General features: G+C 39.3%; 1 protein-coding gene across 4 annotated transcripts in view; it reads right to left on the bottom strand.

The window, feature by feature from the left end:
• Positions 1–496: 496 nt before the first annotated feature.
• The window catches only part of CARM1 (coactivator associated arginine methyltransferase 1), a 39,636-nt gene continuing 12,837 nt past the window's right edge, over positions 497–27,295 (bottom strand). Inside the window, exons 4-16 of one of the 4 annotated variants that reach the window (XM_075859002.1) lie at positions 26,776–26,880; positions 26,585–26,695; positions 26,331–26,508; positions 10,878–10,968; positions 10,705–10,786; positions 10,535–10,620; positions 10,365–10,454; positions 9,872–10,009; positions 9,692–9,781; positions 9,505–9,617; positions 8,919–9,071; positions 3,117–3,185; positions 497–3,005 (exon numbers count right to left, since the gene is read on the bottom strand). In XM_075859002.1, the coding sequence (XP_075715117.1) occupies positions 2,869–3,005; positions 3,117–3,185; positions 8,919–9,071; positions 9,505–9,617; positions 9,692–9,781; positions 9,872–10,009; positions 10,365–10,454; positions 10,535–10,620; positions 10,705–10,786; positions 10,878–10,968; positions 26,331–26,508; positions 26,585–26,695; positions 26,776–26,880 (1,443 nt within the window). In that variant the 3' untranslated portion in view covers positions 497–2,868. The remainder of the gene's footprint in view (positions 3,006–3,116; positions 3,186–8,918; positions 9,072–9,504; positions 9,618–9,691; positions 9,782–9,871; positions 10,010–10,364; positions 10,455–10,534; positions 10,621–10,704; positions 10,787–10,877; positions 10,969–26,330; positions 26,509–26,584; positions 26,696–26,775; positions 26,881–27,295) is intronic. The other 3 variants (XM_075859005.1, XM_075859003.1, XM_075859006.1) reach the window with 3 other exon arrangements.

The raw sequence follows: 27,295 nt of genomic DNA, 5'->3' as shown, positions 1-27,295 counted from the left end.
CCCCCCCCAAAAAAAAGCATTACTTGCCCCTGGCAATCCAGCTGAGGCTCGATGGCACTCCTGGTGGTTGTTTACATGCACGTAGGATGTGACCGCTGCAGCCAATCAGAGGGCTCAGCGGTCATATGTTGTATTTATGGCAATATGTCAAATACAATTCGTAACTACTGGGCCCTCTGATTGGCTGCAGCGGTCACATGACACGTGCATGTAAACGAACACGAGGTGTGCCACCCGAGCCATAGCGCTTGATTGCCGGGGGCAAGTATTGCTTTTTTGATTTAACTAATTTCTAGCCCCTAATAAAAAATAAAAAAAAATCCACACCCCTTTGAGATACTTTGGTCAAACATGGAAACCCTGTCTTCTTTAGACACTGGAAAAACCCCCAAAAAACGGCTATATCTTTCTGTGGCAGTTCAGAAGTCACTGCTCTATACAAATCTCCGCCATAATCATCGCGGGGGGAAAAAAAAAAGTTAAAAAACACAACACCTCAAAAAAAATCCCTCCCAATTTTATTGAACACTACAGGCAGAAATAAGACCAGCAGCTGTGTTAGCAATGGTTTCCTATGTGTCTTCAGACATTACCTCTGAAAAGCCATCCTAAAAACGACAGTCTGCCATCCCACAGCGGACATACAAAGACAAATGACAGGTTACAATGCGGCGTGTAGGGCGACAAAAAAACAAAACAAACGGGCAAAAGAAACCTGAAGATCCTAAGGCTAGAACTAAAACGGTGAACTTGGCTGAAACGGAGGTCCCGCGTCCAAAGATCGTAAGTAAACGTGGTCGCTTTGCGATCCGCAAGTTGCCGCAACACCACAATTGCAAATAGTCCAGCGGGTTTGGATTCCTTGCGACTGTGGTGTTGCGGTCATAGCAACTTGCGGGTGTCAGTGACATTGACCAGCGATGCAGGCAGCGCGACACAGCGATCTTTGACCGAGTGACCTGTGTTGCTGCCAAAGGCGCTGCCGCGTAACCCTAGCCTAACCGAAACATTAAGGGTGTGCTCACCTCACCGAAATACTAGAATAATTGCAGAAAAGGCTGAGCACGTCCAAAGAGGAGTAAAATAAAAAATACCACACACACACACACACACGATGCAGGGACGGACGCATTCAGGACATGCTTTATCCACTCTGCCGTATAAGTGGAGAAAACAGAGGTAGGAGAGAATGCAAAGTGAGAAGAGTCCAGCTTAACGGAATCGGAGAACACAGACCGTCAGTCCAGCAGGAGAGATTCACATTTAAACATCCTATAGCCCCCAGTCCAGCCCCCACTGGAACAATGGCTGCCGCCTCTCCGGGGCGCCGCTCACCGCCTGCTGCTTTGTCCCTCGTCAGGACCTGACCGGGGCTTCCAGCACTTGAAGTTCCAGCGGTCTCCGGTCTTTCCAGCCTCAGACAATAAGGAAACGGACTACAATAGGAGGATGGACCGCGATGACCTGAACCTGGTCTTGAAGGACAATGGTCGATCGTTGTAAATACTGACATGGTGGTCAGCTGAAGCGGCAAAACAAAACGTCTTCCTATCTAGAGAGAGAAAGTTCCGATTGCGTTCCCCCGGAGAGAAAGAACAAAAAGGCTTTTACACAATCTCCGTACTCCCCTCCCCCCACCCGCCCCCTTATAGTCAACCCTACCTTTCACAAACTACACCATTAACAGTACACTCTCCGGACTATATACGCATGCCAATACAAACTTAAAGCTCTATGCCGGTAGCCAGATCCATCCGGGGCCTAAACCCATTAGAGAACGAGGTGTCTCTCCCACAACTACATCTCCCAGTCACTGTCGCTATAAATATTAACATCACTTTCATCACCATAGAAGGCGGGGGGGGGGGATAACCATCTCGCTGACCAATTCATTAAGGTATCAAGCAAAACGGGACAGTGCTTCAGGCCGCAATGATGTCACTAGTTCCCAACCAATCAGCAAGCTGGGACTCCTCTGTCAGTTCATAAATGGCAGCTTCAGTGGCAGCTATGTGACTGGACCACTTTAAGGCTGTCCATAGACGGTACAGTTTAAGCAGCATCCATAAGCAAATGGGACTATATTCTGTAGAAGATCAAGACGAGGAGCTTCCACCTCTTCTCTTAGCTGCCTGGGACGATGGAACATGCACAGTTGTAGTGTCATAGGTGCCGGTGGGGACGTCGCTTTAGGTTGGGTTTAAAGCCCAACCCCGATGACAAGGTTACCGAAAATATTAGGGATTTAAGAAAAAAATTCAAAAATAAAAACACCGGCTGCAACTAAACGTGAAATGTTCCCCAGCGAGCGACAGCCCCGATATCCTTGGGCAGTAGCGACGCCGCAACTCCTGTAATGCAGTATTGTCTCTCGCCCCCATTGGTTGCCCGTCACTTTCCATTTACAGAATCAATACGAATTCACAGCAATGAGGTGGGGGGGGGGGGGGGGGGGAGCGTAAGAGTCCATTATGACACCTGCACGAGCAGAAAGAGCGACACATAATTCCCCTCTGCGCCATTCCCGATTCTTCACTTGCCCATCTTCTTATGACACTGCGTTAGATTTATTTTAATTAAAGTACTTTAAAAAGAAAAAAAAAAATAAACTTTACAAATCCATTGTCAGAAAGCATCTTGCTTTGAGTTATGATAGAAACTGGGGTTAGGCGATCACTGGGCGGGTTATAAACCAAGAATGTGGATGGGCATCAAAGCAGCCCAGAGTTGCGGATGTTGGGGGAAAGGATGAGGAGAGGCGGAGACGTCTCTGCATCATTTTGTATCCTGTTTGCTGTTGGTTTAGAGGCAGAGCGAGGACCGGGCGGGGGGAAAGGGGAGGTAGGACGGGGAAGGGTGAGCGATTTTTTAACTCCCATAATGCATTGTGTTGGTGTTGATCGACATGGGGGAAGCCATAGAGATGGCGGGGCCGCCCATGGTAAATTGGTTGTTGACTGGGTAGTGGGTGGAGGAGTTGGATCCGGCTTGTCCTGTGGCTGATCCTGTAGAGGGAAATAAAACAAAGAAAAAAAAAAAAAAAAAAAGAAAACGTTTTCACATGACCAAAACGACAGACGATATACGTGGCGAGTATGTCAGCTGTAGAGCCTCACCTTGAACAATCCCTGTGCTCATGATAGATCCCATTCTGGAGTGGGTGTGATTAACGATTCCTGTGTTAGCTGCAAGGAAACGGGGGAGGAGGTGGGGGGTGGAGACGGGAAGGTTATAGGACACAGCTGCCTAATGGTACATGATAACAGTGTAGAAGACTGCAATAAGGCAGGAGCCGCAGAGACGCCAGTCAGCAGACACCACGGCAGCGGAGCGCCTGTCTGCTCAATGGGTGCAATGTAAAACACGCAGCACGACCTGAAGGACCGGTCACTATACAGCCCTTGCCTTAATATCTGCAAAGTCCTCATGGGTTAAAGAGGCTCTGTCACCAGATTATAAGTGCCCTGTCTCCTACATAATGTGATCGGCGCTGGAATGTAGAGAACAGTGGGTTTTATTTTGAAAAACGATCATTTTTGAGCAAGTTATGAGCTAGTTTAGATTTATGCTGATGTTCTCAATGGACAACTGGGCGTGTTTTTACTTTTTACCAACTGGGTAAGAGGAGTGTATGACGCTGACCAATCAGCGACCAATCAGCGTCATACACTTCTCATTGTTCCAGTCCAGCATGATCCACAGCACAGTGTGATTGTTACAGTGTGATTGTGCAGTGAAAGAAGCTGGGCTGGAACAATGAGAAGTGTATGACGCTGATTGGTCGCTGATTGGTCAGCCTCATACACTCCTCTGTACAACACCCAGTTGGTAAAAAGTAAAAACACGTCCAGTTGTCTACTGAGAAACTCATTAGCATAAATCTAAACTAGCTCATAACTCAAAATAAAAACCGCAGTTCTCTACATTACAGCGCCGATCACATTATGTAGGAGACAGGGCACTTATTATCTGGTGACAAAGCCTCTTTAAATCCAGTTTACTGGGAAACCTAACACTAGAAACCAGAGACTACGGAGATCTCCAGTGGCGTCACATAAGTGACTGAATACCTGTCATATAAATCATGACCACTCAGAGGGTAGAAGTGCTTGTAAATAACCCGTCACCCCAAAATCTAATTCTACATGACTAAATATTGTAAACAGCGTTAAACATGAGCGGTACAGGACAGAAAAATAGAGAGTAGTAATGGCACCAGCCCAATGAACCCCAACAAGTGGAAGAATGTCAAAGGGGTTCTCATATTTTCTGTTACACTTTGGGACCCCTGTAAGAAGGGGTCCTGGCTAACAGTCAGGACCCGATGGCCCCCATGTTATTTGGAGACTAGGGCCTTTCCATCGGTGTAGCCCCCAACTCCGACTTCTGTTATTACAGGTTTTCCCACTGATAAGACTTATAGGATGGGGGTTACTTCCTCCCAATAATAAGAGGGTCTCGGTCCCAGTTTTCATTAGAGACTCTCCACTGAAATGAATGGGAAATCTAGAAACACGTGCAGCCATGTCAGCAGAAAACGTATCAATGAAAACTGGAGAACCTTTTCAATCAGGACAATACAAGGTCTAAAGATCATCTCACACATGACAAACTATAGGGAATAAGTCACCCTTACGGTAATATGTATAGGCTATAAGCAGCCGCAGGGTTCCTTATATAAAAGCTTTATAACAGGACCATCTGGTGGCTCCTTATACCCTCATACATATCAGGTATCTTATTCCACGCACATTTCTAAACACAGAACAAGCGTCACACCTTCCCGTTATGCATTGAGTTACACAGTTAGTCCGGTCACAATGGCAGGCGTATAAGCGTCAGTGTTTTTACAATGAGGGTCACGTGGATCCTAGCAATGTGGTTAATGAGTCCGTCTTAGGTGGCAGAACCCCCAGAGTACAACAGTGCGGCAAACTGGCAAGATGCAGCGTGGTCACCAGAGAGACCTGGAGACAACACAACCGGCCCTATGACAAACGCAGGGGACGGACGGATGGAAAAGTGTCGAGGCGTTTGGACCCTGTTGATGTTATCAAGGTAATGGCAAAGTAAATAAAGGGACAACCTCAAAGGGGTATTCCAGGCTACTGCATTTTTCACCTATCAACTGGAGACATGCTAGTTCAGCCCTGTAGACTTTAAATGGAGCGACACCGCGCAGGCCGGGTCGCAGCTCCATTCAAACGCCTCCTAGCCGCGGTCTTGTGGCTGGGAGTAATAGGGGGCCAGGGTCCCACATTCTGGCAATAGGTGCAGATCCCAGCAGTCGGACCCCCACTGATCACTGATCTAGCAATTATCACCTATCCAGTGGGTCAGGGAAAAATGCTGTCGACTGGAATACCCCTTTAATGCAGGTTAGCACTGGGTGGCAGATTTTAACTAAGGTGTACCATGAAGTCTCCAACGCTCCTTATATACCTGGATACAACTTCTACTAACCAGATACAAAATTAGGCACGGTCAATGACTATCCGCAGTAAAGGGGAAACTAAGGACAACTTTGGGTGGTTGAATCTGAAGGTGAGGGAGGGGGTCGGGGGGCAGACTCTAGAGGCTTCAGGAATCTAAAGACTTTTATCCAAGTATGGAAGGTAGAGATGTTTAGAACAACGGTGACGTCCTCGATGCTCTAAAAAGTTAATTTGCACATGAAGAATAAAGTGATCACTGCAACGGAGCCACTCAGCTAAAAAACGAAAACTGCGTTATATCAGGTGAGGTTTCACTGTATTACTGTGATGCTGCTTTGATGGGCCAATTTCTGGAGACAGATTCACCTTAACTAAATGTGAACGTCCAACTATGAGCACCATTTAATCGTTTATATAAAGAGTTAATCTACATAAACAGCTGAGTTAATTTATAAATACATTACTTATCTTGTACTGATCCGGAGTTACATCCTGTATTATACTCCAGAGCTGCACTCACTATTCTGCTGCTGGAGTCACTGTGTACATACATTACATTACTTATCTTGTACTGATCCGGAGTTACAGCCTGTATTATACTCCAGAGCTGCACTCACTATTCTGCTGGTGGAGTCACTGTGTACATACATTACATTACTTATCCTGTACTGATCCGGAGTTACATCCTGTATTATACTCCAGAGCTGCACTCACTATTCTGCTGGTGGAGTCACTGTGTACATACATTACATTACTTATCCTGTACTGATCCTGAGTTATATCCTGTATTATACTCCAGAGCTGCACTCACTATTCTGCTGGTGGAGTCACTGTGTACATACATTACATTACTTATCCTGTACTGATCCGGAGTTACATCCTGTATTATACTGCAGAGCTGCACTCACTATTCTGCTGGTGGAGTCACTGTGTACATACATTACATAACTTATCCTGTACTGATCCCGAGTTATATCCTGTATTACACTCCAGAGCTGCACTAACACTTCTGCTGGTGGAGTCACTGTGTACATACATCACATTACTTATCCTGTACTGATCCGGAGTTACATCCTGTATTATACTCCAGAGCTGCACTAACACTTCTGCTGTTGGAGTCACTGTGTACATACATGACATTACGTCAGATGTAGGAAAAACTGACTTCACTATAGTAGCTAAGCTTGCTGACTGATAAGTCTTGCTAACGATAAGCTTGCTGACAGATTCCAATAGCAACCAGAAGAATAGGGAGTGCAGCTCTGGAGTATAATACGGGAGGTAACTCAGGATCAGTACATGATAAATAATGTCATGTATCTATGAAGAATTGACAGCTGTTTATATATTGAATTGATCTTAAACCATGGAATGTTGTTCAAAAGTAAACCTATGCTTTAAAGAGGTTCTCCACCTTAAAGGGAACCAGTCAGCAAATTCTCAACCCTCAAAACTGCTGACACTGCTATATAAAGGTGTGGAGTGCAGCGTTACGATATCAGTGTCGTCAATAAAGCGAGAAATCTACGTTTGATGTCCCCAGTATTGCAAACTACACTCTGCTCTGAGTGATGGCTTTAGCAGTCCTCTAATTGGACGTTAGAGCAGGCACTAAACATGAAGGGGCCGCCTCCATGGCACTTGTGTTTGAAGATCAACAGTTTTCTAGGTTATACAGGTATAGTTACGCTGCCCTCCCTACCCTGTATATAGCGCTGTCAGCAGTTTTGAAGGGCTCAAAACTGCTGACAGGTTCCCTTTAATTGATGTTTCTCCAAAATCTGATTAATAATGCAGCAGGGGGATTACAGTAGCCTGGTTGAAGTCCTGCCAATATTCCTTGACCCTTCTCTGACTTTGTGCTAAAGATCTGGATAATCACTTTGCTACAAGATAACGGACAACTAGACATAAAAGCCTGCAGTTGTTAGGCAGTGCATCCCATAGCAATCAAGTTAAAGGGAAGGTGTCACGAAAAATTTTTTTTTATATGTTATTGCTTTTAGTGTGTCATTAAAATACATTTTATTTATTTGTGTTTTTGTGTTATACATTTTTCTCTCTTTTACTTCTCTATGGGGGCTGCCATTTTTTTTCATCTCTGTATGTGTCGATTAAAGACACATACAGAGATGGAATACGGCACATACATCCCCATAGAGAATGCGAACGGGAGCCGTTCCATTCACTATAGCGTACACCGTCTGTGTGGGAACGGCGCATGCGCCGCTCCCACACAGACCAAAAGGAAGGTCTTCGGCAGGGTGACATACGGCACCATTTTCATGTGGACCGGAAGCCGCAGCCGGACAGTAAGACGACTACATCCGGTCGCGGCTTCCGGCCATATGTTCAGACGCAAGGACTAGGAACGGAGGCAGCGGCGACGGCAGGAGCAGGTAAGTTATGTTTGTGTATGTAATGTGAGTGTATGTTCGTGTTATACTGTGTATTTACCACTGTATCTAAATCACCCTACACTGTGCATTCGCTCAAAAAACGGCAGCACACAGTGTAGGAGGTTTGAGCATTCAACCCCCTCCTTTCTCCTGGCACTAGCCAGGATAAAGGAGGGGAGATTGTGTGAGGACACTAGAGCGAGTGTGTCTTCTCCAATTTTGCAGCATAAAGCAATGAGGTTGCTTTACCACATGCCAATGCTGCAATTTTGTGAATTGCTCCCTCTAGTGACCAGCACTGGGAAATGTTATAAATTAGAATCTAATTTATAATATTTCCTGACTTGTGAAAAAATTAAAACTGTGTAATCATTTATATACTGTCTAACTAAAAAAAATAAAATATTTTTCTATCTAGCGACACATTCCCTTTAACTCAAAGCTTGACTGGCACAAGAAGCAATCAGGCGGCAGTCACGCCATTCCCTATTTTACTACCAGCCTGATTTTTCCAGAATTTTTTTTTATGTACAGAACTTCTTTAAACAGCAAAGTGCTAATTTTCTGTCCTTTCCGGGAATTGCCTCAAAGTGTCCTCCCCCCATAGACTTTAGTTTTCTGTAGCCTCATTGGCCGAATGGATTTAGCAGAATTCACGTCAGTACATTTGGATTCCTCTTCCAGTAATAACATTATATTAGGGAACGCGTTAAGAATTTGGTGTTTTTTTTCCATTATGTCGATGGCTTATGGACGTAATGACCGATTAATGGGTTAGTCGTCCCATGAAGTGAGCCGGTGACCAGATAATGGGATGGATGGTAGGATGCATGTGTTAATGGGCAACCTTCAGTGATTCATTGAACCATTAAAAAGCAAGGGGTTAAGCTATTTTAGGGTTAACATAAGGGGAGGCGCTTGTTAATTTAGGATGATGTGAAAACCCTAAACTTCAGCCCATGACCGACATGCAGCAGAGCAACATTTCTGAAAGCACTAAGTGAATGACATTCAGAAGAGAGGATGTAAGCTGCTGCAATGGGGGGGAGGGGTAGTAACGAGACAATGGAGATTTTGGTATTACTGGAAGTTCCGTGTGTCAGGTCTTGGGGCTCCGGGCGCAGAGATGCAGGAGAACACGGGACTGCTGGCTGCTCACCTAGAGGGATGAGGTTACTGTGACTGATGCCTGAGCTTCCAGCTATAACACTGCTGAGATCATACGCCGTGGGCATACCTGAGAGTAAGGAAACAGAGGGCAGTTAGTGAACTCATGAGACAACCATCAGCATAGCAAAAACTGGACTATACATTTATGCCGTCAGTCTGGTCGTTAAAAGTCGGATATGAGGAAATTTGATCCATGAGACCCCCTTACTGAGAATGAGGGGCTTCAAAACCCAGCTGGAGAATTTGGCTGTCAGCGAGAGCGAGCGTCAGCGAGAGCCAGCATCAGCGAGCATGCGCGTCAACGAGTGTGTGCGTAAGTGACGGTTCTAATAGAAAAGACAAACCGCTAGAAAAACCGGTAGTGTGACAAGCCGTATGAAGCTGGTTTGTGTCTCTTCTCGCGCTATACTTTCATTATATTTTTGCATATAAGCGACACACACGGGAGAAGACAAAACATGAACAGTGGAGGCGAGCGGTAAGCCGCCACCATCACTCACCTCCCATGCCCATTCCTGTGTTCATGGTATATGGCCCTGCTGTATTCCACATGTTTTCAGAAGGAGAGCTGTAGTGCGAGCCGGGCGGAGGGGACGGCGTGCTGCCAGTGTACCTGCAAATACAGGGATACTCAGCTACCCAGAAGAAAAGTGAAACGCACAACCTAAAGAGAACATAAGCACCAACCTAAAGAAGGGATTCTTCAGATCCAGCAGATTACTTGATTTGGATCCAGTCTGATCCACCTGAGCAACAATACTGATATCATAACTCTGCCTATAGGGAAGGAAGAGGAGGAGAGACTGTCAAGACACAAGTGTGAGCAGCACATGACAGGAGGGGGTGTGAGGGGGGGGGGGCTCCTACCTCTTATTAGCAATGAGCTGAACTGTTCCAGACAGTGTGTCTCCAGCTTTGGTGAAGAGCGGGGACTGCAGAAGGCAACGGACTTGGTACCAGTGGGTGAGGGGCTCAGTGGGGGCTGTGGATAGCCAGACAGTCATACTGGGGGGTAGAAGAAAACAAGAAGTCATAAGATCTGTGATGGTCATAACAGAAGAGTGACATATGGGTAATGACAGGTGACATAGGAGGGGGTCTCTGGGTGAATAAATAGGTCTTCATTCTTAGACCTCCTGCACATGGCATGGAGGCTTAAACCACCACATGGAGTCCAGTCATTTCTATTTATGCAGAGAACACATTTTCCCAGAGACTAGAGTTCCCCTTTAAGTGTAAAACTGCTTCAAAGTGGCAGTAAAGCCGGTTACAAACAAAAGCAGTCTTTAGCAACTTTATCAAGAGACACTACCTCTTTAAGACACTTGTTCATACAAGAAACCTATCAGAAGGTACTTACATGGATCCAATAAAAGCAACATCAAACCAGAAGGCCAAGCCGTGTACCAGGCCAGAATGGAGCATGTGGAAGGAGAAGGGGATCTCTATCCTGGTAGTAGAAAACCAAAGTTACCACCAATATTATCATCATCATCATCAACAGGAATATGCACTACGCAAGTTTCCTACCTGTGCAAATCGTTCTCTTTGGCATCCAGAAAATTCACTGTATATTTCACAGATTTGGCCATCAGGATTCTGATATCAAACGTGTCCTGTAGAGAGAGAGCAGAAGGCGCGGGGTTAAAGAGCGGGATTAGAGAACCAGGCAATACCATGCACCGCACTGCTCTACTTACCACAACCGGCTGCTTAAAATACTCATCCACAGCAGCACCACGCAGAGCCGAGAGGTCCACACCATGGAAAGATGGCTGATACCTGCAGAGAAGGGTTTATAAAAAGCAGTGCTGGGACGGGACATTGAGGCTAGAGCGGGCATTACCGTACGGAGGATGTAAAAAACACTCACCAAAAATTGGCTTTTGTAAACTGTTCCATGTAGAGCTGCTCATCTGTAAATGGCGCCAGGTGAACATCTCCGATCGTGGGGAACATGTTACCTGGATACAAGGGGCCGAAGGACAAAATCAGAGGCAGTCTGGAGCACGGGAACACGTCACTACTCATCTTTACTAGTGAGAGGACATCTCTGACACGTTCAGATTAGGGATGTCACGATACCAGAATTTGGACTTCGATACTTTGTTTAGTATTGCGATTTCGATACCAATTAGATACTTTGGCAACAGTAATAAAAAAAAAAAGTTCTTCCATTTCTGATGTGAGGCGCGAGGTGTGATGATGAATTTAACCTCCATTTGCCTCACATTAATAGTAATTAACCCCATCATGTTTCTTAGTCATAACGGGTTAATGTGTGAGGTACGTGATGGGGTTTATTACTATTAATGTGAGGCACATGGAGGTTAAATTCATCATCCCACCTCGTACCTCACATTAATAAGTGATAGAAAGCAGATTTTATTTTATTTTTTTTACAGCGTACACATCATAAAGGATGCAAAAAAATTGTTGTGCAGGTTATTACGGCCGTGCCAATACTTTATTTTTTAAACTTTAATGTACAGGCATATATCTATATACAGATCGTAAACAGTCATATATCTATATTACAGTACATTAGTCTGTGTACGGACAGTACACAGGCAGTTGTTAGGACATACCTAAGTATGCCCTAACAGGAAATATGGTAGGACAGCCCTGGGGTCCTTCAATGGACCATATATGGTATGTCCTTCAATCGCGTCACAGGAATACCCTGTGACGCGTTCCAAGGGGCATCCCCCTTCTCATTTTCCCCTGAATGCTGCAGTCCGCTGTGAACGCAGCATTCAGGGGGAATAGCGGCGGAGATGACCGGATTCTATGATCTCCACCGTTAGAGCGGGGCTGCGGCTGTGTAATACAGCCATTGCCCCGCTCCTGACAGGAAGTGCACGCAGTCAGTATGAGGTGATGCGGCCGGCACTGCACTAATGAGCGGCGGCACTTAATACAGAACATGGGGGTGTTTTGTAGTGCGGCCGCCATGTTCTGTTTTCAGTGCCGCCGCTCATTAGTGCAGCGCTGGCCGCATCGCATCATCCTGACCCCGCGCACATGTCAGGACTCAGGAGCGGGACAATGACTATCACACATCCGCAGCTCTGCTCTCATACATTCATGTATTACAATACTGAGCTGTGCGGCCGCACAGCTCAGTATCGAAATACATGAAATAAACGGTATCGAACCGTTTGGGGATGCAGAGAATCGAAACAGCATCGAAGCTGCAATGCATCGTGCATCCCTAGTTCAGATGCATATTCCTGTCAATACAGGGCAGTATTATAGTAGTTATATTCTTGTATACAGGGGCAGTATTATAGTAGTTATATTCTTGTATATAGGGGCAGTATTATAGTAGTTATATTCTTGTACATAGTGGGCAGTTTTATAGTAGTTATATTCTTGTATATAGGGGGCAGTATTATAGTAGTTATATTCTTGTATATAAGGGGCAGTATTATAGTAGTTATATTCTTGTATATAGGGGCAGTATTATAGTAGTTATATTCTTGTATATAGGGGGCAGTATTATAGTAGTTATATTCTTGTATATAGGGTGCAGTATTATAGTAGTTATATTCTTGTATATAGAAGCAGTATTATAGTAGGTATATTCTTGTATATAAGGGCAGTATTATAGTAGTTATATTCTTGTATATAGGGGGCAGTATTATAGTAGTTATATTCTTGTACATAGAGGGCAGTATTATAGAAGTTATATTCTTGTATATAGGGGCAGTATTATAGTAGTTATATTCTTGTATATAGAGGGCAGTATTATAGTAGTTATATTCTTGTATATAGGGGCAGTATTATAGTAGTTATATTCTTGTACATAGGGGGCAGTATTATAGTAGTTATATTCTTGTATATAGGAGGCAGTATTATAGTAGTTATATTCTTGTATATAGAGGGCAGTATTATAGTAGTTATATTCTTGTATATAGGAGGCAGTATTATAGTAGTTATATTCTTGTATATAGAGGGCAGTATTATAGTAGTTATATTCTTGTATATAGAGGGCAGTATTATAGTAGTTATATTCTTGTATATAGAGGGCAGTATTATAGTAGTTATATTCTTGTATATAGGGGCAGTATTATAGTAGTTATATTCTTGTACATAGGGGGCAGTATTATAGTAGTTATATTCTTGTATACAGGGGCAGTATTATAGTAGTTATATTCTTGTATATAGGGGCAGTATTATAGTAGTTATATTCTTGTATATAGGGGCAGTATTATAGTAGTTATATTCTTGTACACAGGGGGGCAGTATTATAGTAGTTATATTCTTGTATATAGGGGCAGTATTATAGTAGTTATATTCTTGTACACAGGGGGGCAGTATTATAGTAGTTATATTCTTGTATATAGAGGGCAGTATTATAGTAGTAATATTCTTGTATATAGGGAGCAGTATTATAGTAGTTATATTCTTGTATATAGAGGGCAGTATTATAGTAGTTATATTCTTGTATATAGGGAGCAGTATTATAGTAGTTATATTCTTGTACATAGGACCCCAGTATTATAGTAGTTATATTCTTGTACATAGGGAGCAGTATTATAGTAGTTATATTCTTGTATATAGGGGCAGTATTATAGTGTTATATTCTTGTATATAGGGGGCAGTATTATAGTAGTTATATTCTTGTACATAGGGGGCAGTACTATAGTAGTTATATTCTTGTACATAGGAGCAGTATAATAGTAGTTATATTCTTGTACATAGGGGGCAGTATTATAGTAGTTATATTCTTGTACATAGGAGCAGTATTATAGTAGTTATATTCTTGTACATAGGTGGCAGTATTATAGTAGTTATATTCTGGTACATAGGGAGCAGTATTATAGTAGTTATATTCTTGTACATATGGAGCAGTATTATAGTAGTTATATTCTTGTACATAGGGAGCAGTATTATAGTAGTTATATTCTTGTACATAGGGGGCAGTATTATAGTAGTTTTATTCTTGTACATAGGGGTAGTATTATAGTTATATTCTTGTATATAGGGGGCAGTATTATAGTAGTTATATTCTTGTATATAGGGGTAGTATTATAGTAGTTATATTCTTGTATATAGGGGGCAGTATTATAGTAGTTATATTCTTGTATATAAGGGGCAGTATTATAGTAGTTATATTCTTGTATATAGGAGGCAGTATTATAGTAGTTATATTCTTGTATATAGGGGCAGTATTATAGTAGTTATATTCTTGTACATAGTGGGCAGTTTTATAGTAGTTATATTCTTGTATATAGGGGGCAGTATTATAGTAGTTATATTCTTGTATATAAGGGGCAGTATTATAGTAGTTATATTCTTGTATAGAGGGGGCAGTATTATAGTAGTTATATTCTTGTACATAGAGGGCAGTATTATAGAAGTTATATTCTTGTATATAGGGGCAGTATTATAGTAGTTATATTCTTGTATATAGGGGCAGTATTATAGTAGTTATATTCTTGTATATAGGGGGCAGTATTATAGTAGTTATATTCTTGTATATAGGAGGCAGTATTATAGTAGTTATATTCTTGTATATAGAGGGCAGTATTATAGTAGTTAAAAACTAGTATATAGGGGGCAGTATTATAGTAGTTATATTCTTGTATATAGGGGCAGTATTATAGTAGTTATATTCTTGTATATAGAGGGCAGTATTATAGTAGTTATATTCTTGTATATAGGAGGCAGTATTATAGTAGTTATATTCTTGTATATAGAGGGCAGTATTATAGTAGTTATATTCTTGTATATAGGGGGCAGTATTATAGTAGTTATATTCTTGTATATAGGGGCAGTATTATAGTAGTTATATTCTTGTATATAGAGGGCAGTATTATAGTAGTTATATTCTTGTATATAGGGGGCAGTATTATAGTAGTTATATTCTTGTATATAGGGGGCAGTATTATAGTAGTTATATTCTTGTATATAGGGGCAGTATTATAGTAGTTATATTCTTGTACATAGGGGGCAGTATTATAGTAGTTATATTCTTGTATATAGGAGGCAGTATTATAGTAGTTATATTCTTGTATATAGAGGGCAGTATTATAGTAGTTATATTCTTGTATATAGAGGGCAGTATTATAGTAGTTATATTCTTGTATATAGGGGCAGTATTATAGTAGTTATATTCTTGTACATAGGGGGCAGTATTATAGTAGTTATATTCTTGTATACAGGGGCAGTATTATAGTAGTTATATTCTTGTATATAGGGGCAGTATTATAGTAGTTATATTCTTGTACACAGGGGGGCAGTATTATAGTAGTTATATTCTTGTATATAGGGGCAGTATTATAGTAGTTATATTCTTGTACACAGGGGGGCAGTATTATAGTAGTTATATTCTTGTATATAGAGGGCAGTATTATAGTAGTAATATTCTTGTATATAGGGAGCAGTATTATAGTAGTTATATTCTTGTATATAGAGGGCAGTATTATAGTAGTTATATTCTTGTATATAGGGAGCAGTATTATAGTAGTTATATTCTTGTACATAGGACCCCAGTATTATAGTAGTTATATTCTTGTACATAGGGAGCAGTATTATAGTAGTTATATTCTTGTATATAGGGGCAGTATTATAGTGTTATATTCTTGTATATAGGGGGCAGTATTATAGTAGTTATATTCTTGTACATAGGGGGCAGTACTATAGTAGTTATATTCTTGTACATAGGAGCAGTATAATAGTAGTTATATTCTTGTACATAGGGGGCAGTATTATAGTAGTTATATTCTTGTACATAGGAGCAGTATTATAGTAGTTATATTCTTGTACATAGGTGGCAGTATTATAGTAGTTATATTCTGGTACATAGGGAGCAGTATTATAGTAGTTATATTCTTGTACATATGGAGCAGTATTATAGTAGTTATATTCTTGTACATAGGGAGCAGTATTATAGTAGTTATATTCTTGTACATAGGGAGCAGTATTATAGTAGTTATATTCTTGTACATAGGGGGCAGTATTATAGTAGTTTTATTCTTGTACATAGGGGTAGTATTATAGTTATATTCTTGTATATAGGGGGCAGTATTATAGTAGTTATATTCTTGTATATAGGGGTAGTATTATAGTAGTTATATTCTTGTATATAGGGGGCAGTATTATAGTAGTTATATTCTTGTATATAAGGGGCAGTATTATAGTAGTTATATTCTTGTATATAGGAGGCAGTATTATAGTAGTTATATTCTTGTATATAGGGGCAGTATTATAGTAGTTATATTCTTGTACATAGAGGGCAGTATTATAGTAGTTATATTCTTGTATATAGGGGGCAGTATTATAGTAGTTATATTCTGGTACATAGGGAGCAGTATTATAGTAGTTATATTCTTGTACATAGGGAGCAGTATTATAGTAGTTATATTCTTGTACATAGGGAGCAGTATTATAGTAGTTATATTCCTGTATATAGGGGGCAGTATTATAGTAGTTATATTCTTGTACATAGGGAGCAGTATTATAGTAGTTATATTCTTGTACATAGGGAGCAGTATTATAGTAGTTATATTCTTGTACATAGGGAGCAGTATTATAGTAGTTATATTCTTGTATATAGAGGGCAGTATTATAGTAGTTATATTCTTGTACATAGGAGCAGTATTATAGTAGTTATATTCTTGTAGATAGGGGGCAGTATTATAGTAATATTCTTGTACATAGGAGCAGTATTATAGTAGTTATATTCTTGTATATAGGGGCAGTATTATAGTAATTATATTCTTGTACATAGGGGGCAGTATTATAGAAGTTATATTCTTGTACATAGGGGCAGTATTATAGTAGTTATATTCTTGTATATAGGGGGCAGTATTATAGTAGTTATATTCTTGTATATAGGGGGCAGTATTATAGTAGTTATATTCTTTTATATAGGGGGCAGTATTATAGTAGTTATATTCTTGTACATAGGGGCAGTATTATAGTAGTTATATTCTTGTATATAGGGGGCAGTATTATAGTAGTTATATTCTTGTATATAGGGGCAGTATTATAGTAGTTATATTCTTGTATATAGGGGCAGTAATATAGTAGTTATATTCTTTTATATAGGAGCAGTATTATAGTAGTTATATTCTTGTATACAGGGGCAGTATTATAGTAGTTATATTCTTGTATATAGAGGGCAGTATTATAGTAGTTATATTCTTGTATATAGGGAGCAGTATTATAGTAGTTATATTCTTGTATATAGGGGGCAGTATTATAGTAGTTATATTCTTGTATATAGGGGCAGTATTATAGTAATTATATTCTTGTACATAGGGGCAGTATTATAGTAGTTATATTCTTGTACATAGGGGCAGTATTATAGTAGTTATATTCTTGTATATAGGGGGCAGTATTATAGTAATATTCTTGTACATAGGAGCAGTATTATAGTAGTTATATTCTTGTACATAGGGGGCAGTATTATAGTAGTTATATTCTTGTATATAGGGGCAGTATTATAGTGTTATATTCTTGTACATAGGACCCCAGTATTATAGTAGTTATATTCTTGTACATAGGGAGCAGTATTATAGTAGTTATATTCTTGTATATAGGGGCAGTATTATAGTGTTATATTCTTGTATATAGGGGGCAGTATTATAGTAGTTATATTCTTGTATATAGAGGGCAGTATTATAGTAGTTATATTCTTGTATATAGGGGGCAGTATTATAGTAGTTATATTCTTGTATATAGGGGGCAGTATTATAGTAGTTATATTCTTGTATATAGAGGGCAGTATTATAGTAGTTATATTCTTGTACATAGGAGCAGTATTATAGTAGTTATATTCTTGTATATAGGGGGCAGTATTATAGTAATATTCTTGTACATAGGAGCAGTATTATAGTAGTTATATTCTTGTATATAGGGGCAGTATTATAGTAGTTATATTCTTGTATATAGGGGGCAGTAATATACATAGTTACATAGTTAGTACGGCTGAAAAAAGACACATGTCCATCAAGTTCAACCAAGGGAAGGGAAAAGGGAAGGAAAAATTTCTACACATAGGAGCTAATATTTTTTGGTTCTAGGAAATTATCTAACCCTTTTTTAAAGCCATCTACTGTCCCTGCTGTGACCAGCTCCTGCGGTAGGCTATTCCATAAATTTACCGTTCTTACTGTAAAGAAGCCTTGTCGCCTCTACAGCTTGCACCTTTTTTTCTCCAGACGGAGGGAGTGCCCCCTTGTTTTTTGAGGGGGTTTTACAAGGAACAGGATTTCACCATATTTTTTGTGCCATTAATATATTTATATAAGTTAATCATGTCCCTCCTTAGTCGTCTTTTTTCAAGGCTAAATAGGTTTAATTCTTTCAATCTTTCCTCATAACTTAAATTCTCCATGCCCCTTATTAGCTTCGTTGCTCCTTTGTATTTTTTCCAACTCCAGGGCATCCTTTCTATGAACTGGAGCCCAGAACTGAACTGCATATTCTAGATGAGGCCTCACTAATGCTTTGTAAAGTGGTAATATTACATCCCTGTCCCGCGAGTCCATGCCTCTTTTAATACACGACAATATCCTGCTGGCCTTTGAAGCAGCTGATTGACACTGCATGCTGTTATTGAGTTTATGATTTACAAGTACACCCAGATCCTTCTCAACAAGTGAATCCGCCAGTGTAGCGCCCCCTAGGACATATGATGCATGCAGGTTGTTGGTACCCAGATGCATAACTTTACATTTATCTACATTAAACTTCATCTGCCAAGTGGACGCCCAAACACTTAGTTTGTTTAAATCTGCCTGCAATTCATGAACATCTTCCATAGTCTGAACTATATTACACAGCTTGGTGTCATCTGCAAAAATAGAAATAGTGCTATTAATCCCATCCTCTATATCATTAATAAATAAGTTGAATAATAGTGGTCCCAGCACTGAACCCTGGGGTACACCACTTATTACCAGGGACCATTCAGAGAAGGAATCATTGACCACAACTCTCTGGATACGGTCCTTGAGCCAATTCTCAATCTAATTACAAACTATATTTTCTAAACCTATAGTCCTTAATTTACCCATTAGATGTCTATGAGGGACAGTGTCAAATGCCTTTGCAAAGTCCAAAAACACTAAATCCACAGCGGCCCCTATGTCTGTGCTTCTACTCACCTCTTCATATAAACAGATTAGGTTAGTTTGACAACTTCTGTCCTTAGTAAAACCGTGCTGGCTGTCACTTATAATGCTATTTATTGTCACATAATCCTGTATATAGTCCCTCAATAGCCCCTCAAACATTTTCCCCACGATGGATGTTAAGCTTACTGGTCTATAATTACCCGGGGAAGACCTGGAGGCCTTTTTGAAAATAGGCACCACATTTGCCCTGCGCCAGTCCCTTGGCACTATACCAGTCACTAGAGATTCTCTGAATATTATGAAAAGGGGGACAGAAATAACTGAACTAAGCTCCTTAAGAACTCTAGGGTGTAACCCATCTGGTCCTGGGGCCTTGTGTACATTTATTTGATTTAATTTAGCTTGGACCATCTCTACATTCATCCAATTCAGTACATCAACTGATATATTAACAGCACCGGCAGCGGCTACATCAGCTGCTCTTTCTTCTGTTGTATATACAGAGCTAAAGAACCCATTTAGTAACTCTGCCTTCTCTTGATCCCCTGTGATCAACTCCCCATTACCATTATCTAGGGGTCCTACATGTTCAGACCTTGGCTTTTTAGCATTTATATACTTGAAGAATTTTTTGGGATTTGTTTTACTATCCTTGGCCACCTGCCTTTCATTTTGTATTTTTGCTAATTTTATTACATTTTTACAGATTTTATTAAGCTCTTTATATTTTACAAAGGCTACAGCTGTACCCTCAGATTTGTATTTTTTAAATGCCCTTTTTTTGTCGTGTATTGCCCCTTTCACAGAAGGTGTAAGCCATGTGGGGTTTAATTTGAGTCGTTTATACTTATTACCTGTAGGAATAAATTTTGCACTATAATAACTCAAAGTAGATTTGAAAATCTCCCATTTATCATTTGTCCCATTATTTGACATTAGTTCTTCCCAGTCTATATCCTGAATTGCCGCCCTCATCCTGGGGAAATTGGCTTTCTTAAAATTAAATGTTTTTGCCCTCCCAGCCTTCGTTTGTTTTTTACAGTATAGGTAAAATGTAACTATATTATGATCACTGTTACCGAGGTTTTTCACGAACATTGACATTCCCAACAAGATCTGCATTATTAGAAATGACCAGATCCAACAGAGCTTCACCTCTAGTCGGGTCTTCCACAAACTGGCCCATAAAATTTTCCTGCAACAGGTTGAGGAAATGTCTCCCCTTTGCAGTTGAAGCCGAACCATGACACCAATTAATATCCCGGAAATTAAAATCTCCCATTATCACTACATTACCAGCCTGTGCATCCCGCTCCATCTGTTTATATATCTGACCTTCCATCTCCTCAGTTATATTGGGGGGTCTATAGATTACACCAAAAGTAATTTTTTCAGTGTTTACCTCCCTTTCTAGTTCCACCCACAAGGTTTCAACCTCCTCACAGTCTTCACCCACTATTGTCTCTTTCACACTCGCCTTCATATCACTTCTCACAGACATATACCACCGCCTTCATATCGCTTCTCACATACAGACATACACCACCACCTTCATATCGCTTCTCACATACAGACATACACCACCACCTTCATATCACTTCTCACATACAGACATACACCACCACCTTCATATCACTTCTCACATACAGACATACACCACCACCTTTCCTATTTGTCCTGTCTTTACGAAAAAGTGTAAAACCCTGTAGATTTACAGCCCAGTCATGTGAAGAGTCAAGCCATGTTTCAGCAACACCAACTATATCTATATCTTCTTCCAGTATCAAGGCCTCCAGCTCCCCCATTTTGCTTGCTAGACTTCTGGCATTTGTGAACATACACTTTAACTTGCCTGTCAGTTTTTCACTTTTATTATCAGAAATGTGATTTGACATTAATCGGTCCTTTTTATTTACACTGATGTTTTGTAACGAAAGGATCTCCTTATCTTGTTGTCTAGTCCTCTCCCCACATTCTGTTTCTCCCCCCACCAATATAGTCTGACCCCTCTCTAACCTGGCTACCCCTTTTTTTTCTACATTGACCTCCCTCCTCAGCCCTAGTTTAAATACTCCGCCACCCCAGCTAGAATTCTCTCCCCCAGCACAGCAGACCCCCTTCCATTTAGGTGCAAATCATCTGCAGAATACAGTTTGTACCCCAATGAAAAGTCAGCCCAGTGCTCTAGGAACCCAAATCCTTCTCCTCTACACCAAGACTTCAGCCATGCATTTAACTCCCTGAGCTCCCGCTGTCTTTCCTGTGATGCGCATGGCACAGGCAGTATTCCTGAGAATACAACCTTGGAGGTCCTTCCCTTCAGCTTGTAGCCTAGTTCTTTAAAATTATTCTTAAGGCTCCTCCACCTACCATTTATTCTGTCGTTGGTACCGACATGGACCACGACAGCTGGATCATCACCAGCCCCTCCCAGCAATTTGTCCACCCGTTCCACCACATGCCGAACCCTGGCACCAGGGAGACAGCAAACCATTCGGTTGAGGTGGTCTTGGCGACAAATAATTCTATCCGTCTTCCTGATTATAGAATCCCCTATAACTATCAATTGTCTTGGCTTACCTGCATTACCATCCCGCCGACTACTAGCTGGGCTGTTCTCCCGGCTGTTAGGGAGATCAGTATCCACTAGGGCTGCCATTTCTGAGACTGACACCCTCGCATCATCACCCAACTTGGCAATTTTGCCTGGAATGTCAGAAACCGGATCGGCCTTCCTTGTCTTTGACCCCTTTCTACATTAACCCAGCTACTTACCTGATCCTGCTCACCCATGTCTTCACCCTCCAGTTGTAACCCACTAACTGCATGCTCTGTGAGCAGCAAGCTCCGTTCAAAATTGTCTATCCTCCTCAGTGGATAGACAGTAGAATATAGTAGTTATATTCTTGTATACAGGGGGCAGTATTATAGTAGATATATTCTTGTACATAGGAGCAGTATTATAGTAGTTATAATCTTTTATATAGGAGCAGTATTATAGTAGATATATTCTTGTACATAGGAGCAGTATTAGAGTAGTTATATTCTTTTATATAGGAGCAGTATTATAGTAGTTATATTCTTGTATACAGGGGCAGTATTATAGTAGTTATATTCTTGTATATAGGGGCAGTATTATAGTAGTTATATTCTTGTATATAGGGGCAGGATTATAGTAGTTATATTCTTGAACATAGGGGCAGTATTATAGTAGTTATATTCTTGTATATAGAGGGCAGTATTATAGTAGTTATATTCTTGTATATAGGGAGCAGTATTATAGTAGTTATATTCTTTTATATAGGAGCAGTATTATAGTAGTTATATTCTTGTATATAGGAGGCAGTATTATAGTAGTTATATTCTTGTATACAGGGGGTAGTATTATAGTAGTTATATTCTTGTATACAGGGGCAGTATTATAGTAGTTATATTCTTGTATATAGGGGGTAGTATTATAGTAGTTATATTCTTGTATACAGGGGGTAGTATTATAGTAGTTATATTCTTGTATACAGGGGCAGTATTATAGTAGTTATATTCTTGTATATAGAGGGCAGTATTATAGTAGTTATATTCTTGTATATAGGGAGCAGTATTATAGTAGTTATATTCTTGTATATAGGGGGCAGTATTATAGTAGTTATATTCTTGTATATAGGGGCAGTATTATAGTAGTTATATTCTTGTATATAGGGTCAGTATTATAGTAGTTATATTCTTTTATATAGGAGCAGTATTATAGTAGATATATTCTTGTACATAGGAGCAGTATTATAGTAGTTATATTCTTTTATATAGGAGCAGTATTATAGTAGTTATATTCTTGTATACAGGGGGTAGTATTATAGTAGTTATATTCTTGTATACAGGGGCAGTATTATAGTAGTTATATTCTTGTATACAGGGGCAGTATTATAGTAGTTATATTCTTGTATATAGAGGGCAGTATTATAGTAGTTATATTCTTGTATATAGGGAGCAGTATTATAGTAGTTATATTCTTGTATATAGGGGGCAGTATTATAGTAGTTATATTCTTGTATATAGGGGCAGTATTATAGTAGTTATATTCTTGTATATAGGGTCAGTATTATAGTAGTTATATTCTTGTATATAGGGTCAGTATTATAGTAGTTATATTCTTGTATATAGGGTCAGTATTATAGTAGTTATATTCTTGTATATAGGGGCAGTATTATAGTAGTTATATTCTTGTACATAGGGGGCAGTATTATAGTATTTATATTTTTGTACATAGGGGGCAGTATTATAGTGTTATATTCTTGTATATAGGGGGCAGTATTATAGTAGTTATATTCTTGTACATAGGGGGCAGTATTATAGTAGTTATATTCTTGTACATAGGGGGCAGTATTATAGTAGTTATATTCTTGTATATAGGGGCAGTATTATAGTGTTATATTCTTGTATATAGGGGGCAGTATTATAGTAGTTATATTCTTGTATATAGGGGGCAGTATTATAGTAGTTATATTCTTGTATATAGGGGCAGTATTATAGTGTTATATTCTTGTATATAGGGGGCAGTATTATAGTAGTTATATTCTTGTACATAGGGGGCAGTATTATAGTAGTTATATTCTTGTACATAGGAGCAGTATTATAGTAGTTATATTCTTGTATATAGGAGCAGTATTATAGTAGTTATATTCTTGTATATAGGAGGCAGTATTATAGTAGTTATATTCTTGTATACAGGGGGTAGTATTATAGTAGTTATATTCTTGTATACAGGGGCAGTATTATAGTAGTTATATTCTTGTATATAGAGGGCAGTATTATAGTAGTTATATTCTTGTATATAGGGAGCAGTATTATAGTAGTTATATTCTTGTATATAGGGGGCAGTATTATAGTAGTTATATTCTTGTATATAGGGGCAGTATTATAGTAGTTATATTCTTGTACATAGGAGCAGTATTATAGTAGTTATATTCTTTTATATAGGAGCAGTATTATAGTAGATATATTCTTGTACATAGGAGCAGTATTATAGTAGTTATATTCTTTTATATAGGAGCAGTATTATAGTAGTTATATTCTTGTATACAGGGGCAGTATTATAGTAGTTATATTCTTGTATATAGGGGCAGTATTATAGTAGTTATATTCTTGTATATAGGGGCAGGATTATAGTAGTTATATTCTTGAACATAGGGGCAGTATTATAGTAGTTATATTCTTGTATATAGAGGGCAGTATTATAGTAGTTATATTCTTGTATATAGGGAGCAGTATTATAGTAGTTATATTCTTTTATATAGGAGCAGTATTATAGTAGTTATATTCTTGTATATAGGAGGCAGTATTATAGTAGTTATATTCTTGTATACAGGGGGTAGTATTATAGTAGTTATATTCTTGTATACAGGGGCAGTATTATAGTAGTTATATTCTTGTATATAGGGGGTAGTATTATAGTAGTTATATTCTTGTATACAGGGGGTAGTATTATAGTAGTTATATTCTTGTATACAGGGGCAGTATTATAGTAGTTATATTCTTGTATATAGAGGGCAGTATTATAGTAGTTATATTCTTGTATATAGGGAGCAGTATTATAGTAGTTATATTCTTGTATATAGGGGGCAGTATTATAGTAGTTATATTCTTGTATATAGGGGCAGTATTATAGTAGTTATATTCTTGTATATAGGGTCAGTATTATAGTAGTTATATTCTTTTATATAGGAGCAGTATTATAGTAGTTATATTCTTGTATATAGGAGCAGTATTATAGTAGTTATATTCTTGTATATAGGAGGCAGTATTATAGTAGTTATATTCTTGTATACAGGGGGTAGTATTATAGTAGTTATATTCTTGTATACAGGGGGTAGTATTATAGTAGTTATATTCTTGTATACAGGGGCAGTATTATAGTAGTTATATTCTTGTATACAGGGGCAGTATTATAGTAGTTATATTCTTGTATATAGAGGGCAGTATTATAGTAGTTATATTCTTGTATATAGGGAGCAGTATTATAGTAGTTATATTCTTGTATATAGGGGGCAGTATTATAGTAGTTATATTCTTGTATATAGGGGGCAGTATTATAGTAGTTATATTCTTGTATATAGGGTCAGTATTATAGTAGTTATATTCTTGTATATAGGGTCAGTATTATAGTAGTTATATTCTTGTATATAGGGTCAGTATTATAGTAGTTATATTCTTGTATATAGGGGCAGTATTATAGTAGTTATATTCTTGTACATAGGGGGCAGTATTATAGTATTTATATTTTTGTACATAGGGGGCAGTATTATAGTGTTATATTCTTGTATATAGGGGGCAGTATTATAGTAGTTATATTCTTGTACATAGGGGGCAGTATTATAGTAGTTATATTCTTGTACATAGGGGGCAGTATTATAGTAGTTATATTCTTGTATATAGGGGCAGTATTATAGTGTTATATTCTTGTATATAGGGGGCAGTATTATAGTAGTTATATTCTTGTATATAGGGGGCAGTATTATAGTAGTTATATTCTTGTATATAGGGGCAGTATTATAGTGTTATATTCTTGTATATAGGGGGCAGTATTATAGTAGTTATATTCTTGTACATAGGGGGCAGTATTATAGTAGTTATATTCTTGTACATAGGAGCAGTATTATAGTAGTTATATTCTTGTATATAGGGAGCAGTATTATAGTAGTTATATTCTTGTATATAGGGAGCAGTATTATAGTAGTTATATTCTTGTACATAGGTGGCAGTATTATAGTAGTTATATTCTTGTACATAGGGGGCAGTATTATAGTAGTTATATTCTTGTATATAGGGGGCAGTATTATAGTAGTTATATTCTTGTACATAGGAGCAGTATTATAGTAGTTATATTCTTGTACATAGGTGGCAGTATTATAGTAGTTATATTCTTGTACATAGGGGGCAGTATTATAGTAGTTATATTCTTGTATATAGGGGCAGTATTATAGTAGTTATATTCTTGTACATAGCGGCAGTATTATAGTAGTTATATTCTTGTATATAGGGGCAGTATTATAGTAGTTATATTCTTGTACATAGGGGGCAGTATTATAGTAGTTATATTCTTGTATATAGGGGGCAGTATTATAGTAGTTATATTCTTGTACATAGGAGCAGTAATATGGTGGTGGATACAACCAATTTCCGGAAGAAAATGAACAAAAACAACAACTAGAACGTGCTCATATTATAGTGCTTAGCAGTCTTACCATTCGGTTTAAGAAACTTCTTTGCATGTAGATAACTTTCAAGCATCCGCTCATTGAAGAGCATGTATCCCATGGGCTCAGATATAATAATATCCACCTGCTCTGGGAGAGACACTTCCTCCACCTTCCCTGGGATCACCACTATACGATCAGTGAGGTTGTTACTCTTCACCAGCAGCTAGAGGACATAGGACAAGGTCAATAGCAAGTACATAGAACATCAATACTGCGCCCTGCCATCGTACGCTGCTCACCTCAGCATGCTGCGCCATGGTGCTCGCTTCCACAGCATACACCTTACGAGCACCTGCCTGAACCGCAAAGAAGGACAGGATACCTGAACCGCAGCCGACGTCCAGCACAACCTGACATTGTGAAAGAGGAGAGTTACAGCATATTCTGACTTAGGAGTGCTAGCTCTTAGGATAAGCGGCCAGCTGCTCACCTTGTCCTTGAAGTCTGTGTGGTTTTGTAAGATTGCCCTTTGATAAGTGCCAGTCCTGACGTAATCCTGCATCATGTTCTGCTGCTGTGACAGGTAGCCATAGAACTGTAGGGGAAAGAAGAGATCCAGAAAAATCAGCAAGCTATGACCGACAGAGCTCCCTGACCATTTTATTTTATTTTCAAGTCTCTTGTAATTGGACGCCAGCTCATTAGGATTGCCTTCAGTTTTGCTTGCCGGAATGAGGCAAGTGGAGGATCAGTGTAGGAGCCGGACTACTGCCGTGAGGGAAGTCTGTATGATAATACCCATGTCATCCACTGAGAGTGTGAACCAGAATGCGTGACAACAGCCAAAGACACAGAACCATGGATGTCAATGGTGGTCACCCAAAGAATCCCTGCGCTGTTGCTAAGCAACCAACCAAGAAGTTTCCAGCTGCTACTTATTTTTTCATATATGGTACCAACATATTCCGCATTGTGGACAGAGATTGTTATCACTCACATCAGTCCCTGTC

The sequence above is a fragment of the Rhinoderma darwinii genome, chromosome 3 (assembly GCF_050947455.1).
Source record: "Rhinoderma darwinii isolate aRhiDar2 chromosome 3, aRhiDar2.hap1, whole genome shotgun sequence".
Lineage (NCBI taxonomy): Eukaryota > Metazoa > Chordata > Amphibia > Anura > Rhinodermatidae > Rhinoderma > Rhinoderma darwinii.
This window is presented reverse-complemented; position numbering and strand designations above follow the sequence as displayed.